This window comes from Solea senegalensis, linkage group LG7, assembly GCF_019176455.1.
Source record: "Solea senegalensis isolate Sse05_10M linkage group LG7, IFAPA_SoseM_1, whole genome shotgun sequence".
Classification (NCBI taxonomy): Eukaryota; Metazoa; Chordata; class Actinopteri; order Pleuronectiformes; family Soleidae; genus Solea; species Solea senegalensis.
Window position 1 is genome coordinate 15013857 of NC_058027.1, and position 11072 is coordinate 15024928.

General features: G+C 41.1%; 1 protein-coding gene across 1 annotated transcript; it reads right to left on the minus strand.

Moving 5' to 3' along the window:
• Nucleotides 1-1125: 1125 nt before the first annotated feature.
• lpcat2 (lysophosphatidylcholine acyltransferase 2) lies at nucleotides 1126-10442 on the minus strand. Its single transcript, XM_044030303.1, has 14 exons — nucleotides 10136-10442; nucleotides 9656-9798; nucleotides 7230-7447; nucleotides 6372-6484; nucleotides 6156-6216; nucleotides 5962-6020; nucleotides 5120-5154; nucleotides 4905-4959; nucleotides 4578-4660; nucleotides 4174-4299; nucleotides 3924-4077; nucleotides 3033-3131; nucleotides 2362-2503; nucleotides 1126-2261 (listed from the first exon to the last, which is right to left on the minus strand). Exons 1-14 carry the CDS (start codon nucleotides 10247-10249, stop codon nucleotides 2083-2085), a joined length of 1581 nt encoding a protein of 526 aa, XP_043886238.1. The 5' UTR covers nucleotides 10250-10442; the 3' UTR covers nucleotides 1126-2082.
• Nucleotides 10443-11072: the final 630 nt, after the last annotated feature.

The window sequence follows — 11072 nt, forward strand, 5'->3', positions numbered from 1 at the left end:
CTCTCCATCCGTCATTCCAACCACCTCTCCGCCAGTGGAGCAGGATGGCGCATTTTCACGTGTGCGCACAATCATGTAAACTGTATTTAGGACAGCATATATTAGGTTGGCATTAGCATTATGGCCTCCTTACAGATGAACTACTTTCCTGACAGCAGTAGATAATGGATTCATGATCTTCATGATAATAATACAAATTTTTAATGAAATTGAATTCCATTTAATAATATGAAAAATGACATTCACATCGATGAGTATGTTTGCAATGAAGGTTAAAGACTCACTATTAAGTCACAAGAATGATAACAGGTATCATCATTTCTGTCCAATAAGCAATCAGTTAAAAGTGTTTATGTACATTATTACATCAGCACAAAAGTTAAACTCAGTGGAGGCCATTATGTTGTGTCACAGTTAGCTGGTACATCTGGTACTGTGCATGTCACACAGTTCCCGTCACCTCACTGAGACACCAAAACGGAAAAGAACCATCACTCATAGTTCAATCCTTCCGTGTTGCTATGAATTACATGCCACATTTGCACACACATCAGTGGTTTCCTACAAGTGTTAACAATACTAGCCACACACTGGGCAAGACACTGTCCAGATTTAACAGCCTCAATTTACAGGCAAGGTCAAGGAGGTCAAGCAAAAGTATTTGGACCAGGTTTGAAACTCAAAATCACACCTAGACATCACACACACACAACAGGTTTGCACATCTATCCTTTTAAGGACACTCATTGACTTCCATTAATTTGGAATTTAACCATTTAATGCCATGACCTTAGTCTGACCTAATTCCAATCTTAGCCTTATACTTAGTCAGTTCCTCAGAAATAAGGAAATGCCAAATATGGACGAGTTTTTGCTTTGCATGAGAGATATTGGCCTTGACAAGGTGAGTTTTCATCCTGCAAAAGGTAACAAATACAAGCGTAACTGTAATAGTTAAGCTTAAAGAACTGTAATGGGTAGCTGCTGACACCTGGTGGTGGTTTTGTGAAACAGCAGTACAGAGGTAACTGATTCATTGCTGCACTGTACGGCGCAAGTATCAAGTCGGTGCGGGTCATTACAACATTAATTTGAATTTCAAAAACACAGGAAATCAGGAAATAGTTAAAATTGCTTTCTTGTTTTATTTTAAAAAAGCAAACTTGGCAGAGTTAACAAACAAGAGAAAGAATCACATAATTGCAATCCCCACTGCTACATAAATAACAGTAGTGCGAGTTAATCTATAAGCATACCCCGCTGGAATACGCTGTTGTGAAACAGCACTGTTGCCTTTTTGCTCACAAATTGCCCTCATTTTCAATGTTTGATTAGCTTTAATAAACTTAAAGCTGTGTGGACGCTCTGCTGCCTCAGCAAAACAATCTTCTGTGGGGATGCAAATAGAAACACATGCAAAGCAAACCTCTGGCTAATTATACAGCCCCCTTACAAGGTCTGTGTCCCTGAGTGCTGGATAAATGTGAAATACACAGCACGTATGCTCTTGGTAGACGTAGCACAAATACAGAACATCTACATGTGTAGATATTAATAAAGCCTACGAAATATACAGCAACACAAAGCGGCAGAACTCTTTGCTGAAATTGAAATTTGTGTTGGCACTTTTTTCTCCCCTTGTTTACAGAAGACGACAAACACCGAGAACGGGGGTTCACAAGGCTAATTTCATCTAAGTCCATACAAGGTTAAGGTGAGACAACAGACCTGTGTGTGTCACAAGTCACAAACATGCAGAGGCAGTTTAAGCCATGACGATCTGGTAAAATCTGGTGTTGAAATATTATAAAACACTGTTATTCACATTAAAACTCTTTTTAAGACTGCAATGGTAAGTCGACTAAAACCACTTTTTTTTTTTTCTTTCCAGTGGACGCACAACGCACAACACTCGTGTAAACAAATGGTCAAAACAGTACCATCTAGACATGAGACATTTAACATCTCTATAAGGCACTAAAATTGAAAGTAGATGTTGAGCACATGGACTATGGTTCTGCTGTAGCAAAGGACTTAATCGTGTTAGGAGTTGCTGTCTTTCAGTGCAGTCAAAACAGTCACTTAGTCATCTTTCTTGTCAGAGGTGCTTTCCTCCTGTTTTCCCCCTGAAGACGTCTGACCAGTCAGTTCCAGATCGCCTGGGGTTACTTCCTGAATGGCTTGATATCTCTGCAGCTCCAGATAGGTAGTGAAGAGCTTGGCATACTCTGGGTGATTCACAGCAAAGGCTTGAAATTCACCTGAAGAACCACAGAGGAAAAGTCACATTATCATGCAAATGCTATTGGAAACACGACAGAAAGCAGAATAACTGGCATTGGACCTTTGGCGTCTACTCACTAAATGTGATGAAACCAGAGCCGTCGGCATCTATCTCCTTGAAAAGCTTGGCCATGTTTATGTCAGTAACACCCAGAGCGGAGCGCAGCAGAGCGGTGAACTCCTCGTGGGTGATCTTCTCATCCTCATCTGTGTCAAAAAGCTGCGTGGTCCAGGAGAGATACGAAGAGATACGGTTAGTCAGGGAAAACAAAAACATGGACAGTGTTTAAAAAAAAAAGTAAAATAAAAAAAGGGGAATTACTTTTTGCTTTTTCATCACCGAAAAGTCCAAAGAGGAACTTTTTAGTCACATCCATAAATAAACACCAGGGTTTTCAGGAAAATGTGCACTAACAAAACGCCCATGGAGAAAATGTTACATAATACTGTCTGTTTACGTACAGCCTCAAATGAGAATCCAGTTCAATTCTATAAGTGGGTAGAGTTTTTACATTTAGCAAACAAAGTTAACATAATAATGTATGTAGTAAAGATTCAGTACACAGCCATTTATCAATGGTTCCAGTTACAGCCCAAAGAGTCGAGCACTAAAATACACAATTAAGCAACACCGTTGTGAAGAATGTGAATCATTTCTGATACTGTGATGAGAAAATGACTTGATACACTTCCATGTCTCGGTCTCATTGAATATTCACAAATAATGCTGGAGTTTCACTGTAACAGACCTTGAAAGCCATTCGAAGCACATCTTCAGTGTTGGCTGGTCGACACAGGATGGTCACGCCGATTACGTACTCCCTGAAGTCTATAGTGCCGTCTCCATTCTTGACGGGAGGGGGACAGTGACACCAACAAAACCTCTTCAGTTGTCACGTTTCACATAAATTGATGAATCATTACTGTGAGTTGAGTGAGAGTCCGTCCCAGAGAATGGGTCAGATTGGTCATGGATAAGACAAATGAATACATGACTTAAGATTCTCTTCTGTCCAACCGTATCTTAAGGTTTATGCGATTACGTTTGAAATAACACAAATAGAAAGGGAAATGGCTGGTTTATGTATCAATCAAAATAACGTTAGGTGTTACAGAAATGGCAGTAAAAATAGTCAGAGAAATTTGCTCTCGTCGTGATTAACGCTGAAGGAGCAGGGACCATTTTAAAAGGCAAACTGTTATAAGAGAAATCATTATGAGCACTTTTTTTCAAAAAACAATTCTCCGTTAGTGGAAAAATGTTAAGACTCGGGTGCTTCCACCTCCTTCCCGCTCGCACAGACATACCAGGGACTGAAGCCAAACTGCTTTGATCACAGTTTCCTTCTCCAGGCTGTATAAAGTCTGAACACACAGCATGATGCCCTCCCTGTTGCACATGATAAGCAGGAATGGGACTTATAAAAACACATTATGTTGTCAATCTTTTTTTTTTTTATTTATCGTGTGCTCCTGATGCTCACACCCAGGCTGTGGTTTAACATAAACAAACTTTGATATGTAATTGGTCATTTACAGTATATTGGTATTCAACAGTTATGAAGGTGAAAGGTTATGAGGAAAAGAATATTATATTTATATATATATATATATATATATACACAGAACATGTGTCTCACCCTGTCAAACAGTGCAAACAGCTCGTCGAGGGCTGGGCTGACGGGCAGCTTCAGGAATTTGGCAAACTCCTCAATAGTGATCCGTCCGCCTTTACAGGAACTGGCCATGGCAGCAAAGCCGTCCAGCTCTTTTCTCAAATTGTCCCACTTCAGACTGGGTGAGCAGCACAAGGAAGGGGTTTGTCACAGTGAACAACATTTACTTGTCAGTTTGAAGCTTCCCTGACTGTCTTAGGTGACATGGGCTTACTGGAGTTTGCGGCTAATTTTGGTGAACTCAACCAGGCCAGCCTCCATGGGCAGCGTCAGCTCTCCCGCAGAGATCATCAGGCGGCAGTCTTCATATGTGTGGTCTGTTATTGGAACCCTCAAAGCACTGGAGACACACAAATACACATTTTCTGCTCACGTACTTATAAAGAGTTGAACAAAGCGGGACAGGAAGTAGCACAAAGCCAAAACCAGACATATTTATATTCTTGTCATCATATTTAACAGCATACTCTCAACACTATTCATACTCTTATCAATGCACACATACACTCTGTGAGTTTAACATTATATGTATCATTTGTATAACCCGACACTATACACATTTTCTTTCCGGTTGCACTTTGTTCTACTCCATGCTCAGTCGATGGATTGTGTACTTACTGTGCCATTGTTTCTCGGACTCTGCTGGCAAACAGAGGTGGGCTTTTCTTCTCCTCCTCTGTGGGTATATGTGGAGGCAGGAACTAGAAAGAGATTTATAAAAACAAAACAAAACAAGGTCACAGTGAAGAGTGAGCAAAAAGCAAACTCCTAAACATTTGCAAGGAAATAACTTCCTATAAATTACAGTGACACAGATACTACCAGTAAACCCATAGTAATTTAAAAAAACAACAAGCTGGTGTGTAAAACTACTGTAAGGCACATCAAACTACACACTTTTTTAATATGTCTGTTAATGTTTAAGGAAATGAGAATGCCTGTTACCTCTATCTCCACTGTGGTGTACAGCTGGCACAGTGTTAGAAGCAGCAGAGTCGACCTGCATGTAACACAAGCAAGTCAGTGACACGTATTGTTTCACTGTAGCGCAGGGCTACACTGATAGGGTTTTAGGGTAGACACCTCCTTCCCCAAACGTACAATGCACAAGTGAAACATGAGAAAGCTTAAGATGTGCACTTGTTGAAGCGCTTACTTACGCGCTAAAACCCTGCCAAGTCCAAGTGACTGTGTCCTTGAGGGAAAAACGGAGAACAAAACATAAAGCGTCACAAAATATTAACAGAAGGAAGATAATAAAACTACGCTTAAGCTGATAGGTGTGCGATACAGTTCAGCTCCTAGTGTTATCATTGGTCTCACTCTGTGAAGGAAAGCATTCCACTGTCAATTCTGCTTAGATGAAAAGAAATCACTGATTAGCGTCTACTATATATATATATTCTAACAGCCTGCATAAGTCGTCTGTGTCTCTGCTTCCAAACAGTATTTATCTCCTATGAAAACTAAGTAGTCCGTTAGTTTCCATGCACATGTTACAATTATGGTTGTAGCTCGACGACGCCATTAAATCGGGATTACTGTCCTCGTCCCTGTATATGAATGAAGTGTGTCCGCTTCTGTTCTGCTCGCTTGTATCTTATTATTAGGGGACATTCTAAAACGTAAAAAAGCTTAACGTAGCTTACTGTCCGAAAACAGCAATCCATCATCACCAAACTTCTCATGGGCTTTAAGTATATCTAGTTTTTTCTCTATAATGAGGAGAGGTAATATTGAGGTTTCTGTTTTGATCTTTGGAGATGTCCATGAGAAAATTTGGTGATGATTGATCAGACTGTTTTTCTACATTAAGCACTTAAGGATGTCCCTATTATTAGGCGGTTTCCAGTTTTGCATGTGGCTAGTTGTTAGCATGTCAAGTGTAAAACCCTTCCTATCATCCGTTAACTCCAAAATATCCAACTCTCTAAGCTCAGAGACCATAAAATCAGTCTCATCATCGGTCCAAAATCTGAGGTGAAATGTACTTATCACTCACCAGGTTGTTGGGATACCTCATAATCACAGGCTGCACAGGGACTCCTGGGATAAAGGCACCTAAAGGTGAGGTGGTAACACACACATTTAATATGTTTCCATATGTCGGTCATCCTTCTGCTCCTCTTCACAACACCTTGTTGCAAGAGACTATATTTACATTACATAACATTAACCTTGAATTTTCTATGTTACCTTGTTTGAAAGTGATGAGACACGAGCGATTCGTACATGTTCCCTCTGGAAATATCAAAACCTGAGGGACACGGCATCAGCAGGAAATGTTCAAGTCAGATACTGCATACGTTCTGTCCAAGAAAACTGCTCAGTAGTACCAGCTCTTTGGTTTCCATGGTGACTCCACATTCATGTTTATATGTACATATTTGTTTTTGCTGCATTGTAACTGACCTGAGGCCAGCGACCTCCTGACTTGGCTCTGCTGTCAATCTCCTGAATTGTGTTCTTCCGCGAGTCGGGGTCTTTTCTGGAAACCAGCACTGGTTGGAGGCAGCGCACGAACCCTAAATGCAGTACAAAACAAACAGGGTACATTATCGCAATTACCAAAACTTAGACTTAGAGTTTTCGTATCATAACACTTACAGGTCATGGTTAGTGGTCAGGAGGATTTAATAAACTACCCATAAGCGTGTTTGTCCAAGCGTATCTCTCATGCCCCGCCTTCATCCCCGCCTGCGTCTCCTCCTTCCTTTCCTGCATTCATCTCTGCATGCACACCTGCTCCCAATGATCGCGCACCTCGACTAATTTCCTGGTCCTCCAGTCACTCGTCACCAGATTGTTACAGACCTCTGTGTGGTAAACGTCATGGCTCTCTTGAATATATACGTACTCTAGAGTTTAGTTTTTTGCTTTTTTAACTCTGCTAATTAACTAACTTAGCTCCTGTGTTCAGAACTCCGCCTTCGCCTCCGGTTCCTGCATTAGTCCATCTCATCAGCTCACTCATTCATTCAATAAAGTGTTAAACTGCCTTCTGCCTGACCATTAGATGTCACTAATTCTTACACACTGGACCTTCAGTTGCATGGTTTAGCTAGCAGATTTTATAATCTCGTCAAAATGATAACTGATGAAATGTCAATGGAGGACGAATGTCTTCGTGCTAGGCAACATAGTACGAAGACACTCGTACCGCGGAATTGATCGCATTACAATCCCACTGCAAATAAGAAAGATGTTAAAGTATCTACTCACAGACACAATTAAATCAACCTCAGCAAAGCAAATGAAAAGATGACTCACTGCCAAAGATCGGTGTAGCTAGGTTCTCCACGCGGGACACAGTGGACGGCAGGCCTGCAACAATGCACACGATCCCATCGAAAAAGGTGGAGTGTGGGGCCACAGCCAGGATGGGAGCCTCGCTGCTGCTGACCTGCTTGCCCTTGACCACCACCCTGAAGCCCATGCAGAAATAGTAGGCCCTCCCTAAGGCAGCCATTATCCTCCGACTCATGAACCTGGGGATGACAGCAACGTTAGATGGTCACGTTCATGAGGATACATGGAGATTGTGATTTCTCAAATGCAGTAAATAGAAAGAAATACTTCTGATAAAGACATTTTTCCACAGTCATAATCAACTCGATGAGGCAAAGCATGTCGGGTGTACTTCAAATGGCTGATTTCTTCACAGGAAGAGTTGCGTCATTTTGTACTTCTCTGCAACACTAAACTTGATTTTACCTCCACCAGTCACTTCCTCATAATCCAGAGAAGTCACGTTATGAGGCACCAAGCTGTGATAAAGTGATGCACTGTGAAAAAAACTTAATCTGCACACTTAACAATCCACTGCATTTTTAAAGCTCTTAAGTATGTGAAGCAGTTTTGAGAGTAGAACGGGTTTTACACAACAGCAAGGATTAAAATATACACACTGAATGAATAAGATATGGCCTGTTTAAATACGCAGTAAATTCAGAGCAACCGAGACGTCCACCTATACTATATATTATTTACTACAGTCACATTGTGAACTGAGAGTAGCTTCAAAGATACAGTAACTCAAGAAGTAAAGGACGACTTGCATGATTGCTTTTCAAGATTTAAAAAAACAAAACAAATAAAAAAATAAGACAATTTAAATTTTCTGTCAAATAACTCTAAAAACTAATAAAATACATGTCTATATTACGGTGTAGTTTCATCTAAACTACTACTTTGACTTATTGAACCCACCCACAAAGCTGGACTCTACACCATGCTTGAGCCCAACCCTAGAAACATGTGATGTGGGAGTGTCCCTCAGTTCATGACCTTTGCTGCTTATCTAAATGTATTACTGAATTGTTGGGTAAAACCACAACCCACAGTCCATCATTACTGTTGCTTGATGACAGTTCTCAGCTAGGACTAAGTGGGAAGCCCCACAGCAGCCACAAGCTTTTAACTCCAAGGCCACATGATCTCAGCTCTAGTGTTATAACAAAAACGTTGCCATTTGAATTTGTATTTGTATCTGTGCTGGTTGCAGTTGCAATTCAGAGTTATTCAAAAAACGACAACAAAAGAACTCCATGCTTGTCCTTGATGACATCAGCACGTGTGGTCTCACAGCATAAGAAATGTTTGACAATTATAAACACTACACCCTGTTTCAGAGGTGAAATACTGCAATCCCACACAACCATATACAATTAATATGACAATGCATTAATAATGATGTTTCTTTAAGTAAGTAAAGAATGCTCATTGTCTATTAAGCTTCTACTGCCTAAATGATTACTTAACATGGCTAATAATAATTAATTGTTGGTATATAAAAGGGGAAAATCACTTTTCACTCCTCTCTTTCTGATGAGGGAAACAGATACAATCTAGAGAGGCATTATTGAACAGCTGCACATTCTGCACAAGTTACAACAGGACCTGTTATTTGGAGTAAAGGCTGCCTTTACTGTGTTTCACTGTTTGGGATTATGAGAACACAGATTCTGCTTCGTAACAGTGGAACTCACTGTTTTTTTTCTTAATCTTTAGCTGGTTTCTTTGTGCAAAAACGGTGAATGTGACAGCCAACATTGTTCTATGTTACTGACGCTCCAGACTGGGGAAATGTGCGTGTATCACAAAAACACGCAACATGAAATTAACACAAAACTTGCTACAAATTGACAAGAGTGAGGTGTCCATACTTTGTGGGAAGTTTAAAGTTCTTCACCAAGGAGATTATGTCTTTGGGGGAGTGGCTCCCTGCTCCAACACACCTGATTCAAATAACTGGGTCGTTAGCCTGCTGATTAGCTGACCATTTAGAATCAGGTGTGTTGGAGCAGGGAACCATTTAAAACATGCAGGGCCAGTGAGTCCACTGAAAACCTGTAGATTAGATTATATTGGGGCTCAAATTATTCAAGTTGCTTTGTGTAAGAAATGTATCATATTAAGTCACAAGACCATGATGTGTTATCAGAGAATAAGGAAGTGCTTTTAAATTTCACTTCCTTTCCCATTCTTAGACGATTACAGTGGTGTAACCACAGTATGTCAGTGCTAAATTTCACAGAAATTGTGGCAACAACCATTCTGCACTGTTCCGTTGTACACATTTTCTCTACTTGATTAAAAAGGTGTCTGATAGCCACAGTGTTTTGATGTCACTCTAGGACCAGGTGTCCCCGAGGCCTGGTCCACTCCGCGTGAGACCGTATTCGCTTCCTAGTTACCGTCTCCAGCCTGTCATTGGCTCCACGGTGCCTTTCAGAGGATGCCTGAAGGTTGTTATGACAGCCACCGGCCACGTCACCATGAGGACCAGGGACAGCAGGATGCTGCGAATGGGGACCAGGAAGATTCCCAGTAGGACACACTGAATGGAGAGGATCACATACATTCACCATACATTAGAGCAGACATGTACCATAAAGGGAAGTGTGCTGTCAGAGTCAATTCCACCTTAGGCTTCTGACAGAACACTGAGCAGTATATACACACAATGCAGCATTGTGGAAATCCACAACAAGTTACAGTTACATAACAAGGCATTCAAAGCCGATTGCCATGGGGCAGGGGCTGGTTGGAGAAGATTACAGGCCCTGGTCTGGTCGGTCAGCAAGTCTGCTGTGAATCTAATACTGCATGTCAGATACGTAGTGTTGGGTGGTTGTTTGCACAGATTGTTTACAGCTCAGTAGCAGCATACTCACTTTGATTATGGCAGCTCTGGGAAGCTTAGTGTCCTGCACGAACGGGTTGATGACCGCAGGCAGGAGCAGAGATTGCTGCCTCGGCAGAGCGAACACTCGCTGCGGAGGAGGCATTGCAGTCCACGCAGCGACGACACGGACACACGCTGCAGTGTCAACAGTCTGATGTTATCATCTCACTTCCTCAACAGAGGCCGAGCAGCCGCTGCTCACTCACTCACTTCTCCACACACACATGTGCCAAACAGAGGCGAAAAGCGAACGCCATGGACGAACAACACACAACAACAGGAGCGGAGCACTTTACGGGACAAGGGAAGCTCCGCCCCCAACGTGGTTGTAGCCGTGGTCAACAGGGCCGGTCATAGATTTTTAGTGGCCTAGTCAAAATAATCAACCTACGGAAGAGTATTAAGGCCACATGTAATTTTTTTGGAAATAATAATAATAATAAATAATAAAACAGCATGTATGAGAATCAAGTCAGAAGTCTAAGGAGATCTCCAGGTAATTCAAGAGAATCGTATTAATATTATTAATTTCATTGTACCTATTTTGTGGCCACAAATCAAAGTCCCCCATGTCATGTCAAAATTCTGAGATTAAAGTCAGAGTTCTGACTTTAATCTCAGAATTTAATCTCTAATACTCTAAACTACAATGTCTTATGGCTGCAACCATAGTTACAGATACTTCATTATTTATTATATGTTGTTATACTTGTAAATTATCTAAAGAGTGGGGAAGAAAAAAAAGAAACTTCCCTGGACTGGTTCTATATTTATTACCCATAGCTTTTATGAATCATCAGTGTGTTTATGTTTTAAGTTAAATAAACAATCTATCAGCATGCTTCAAAATTCAACATGTTGTGCATTCAGAGCTGGACTTGTTCGTTACTGTTGTCTCTAGATACCAACACAGCCTGGCCATTCTC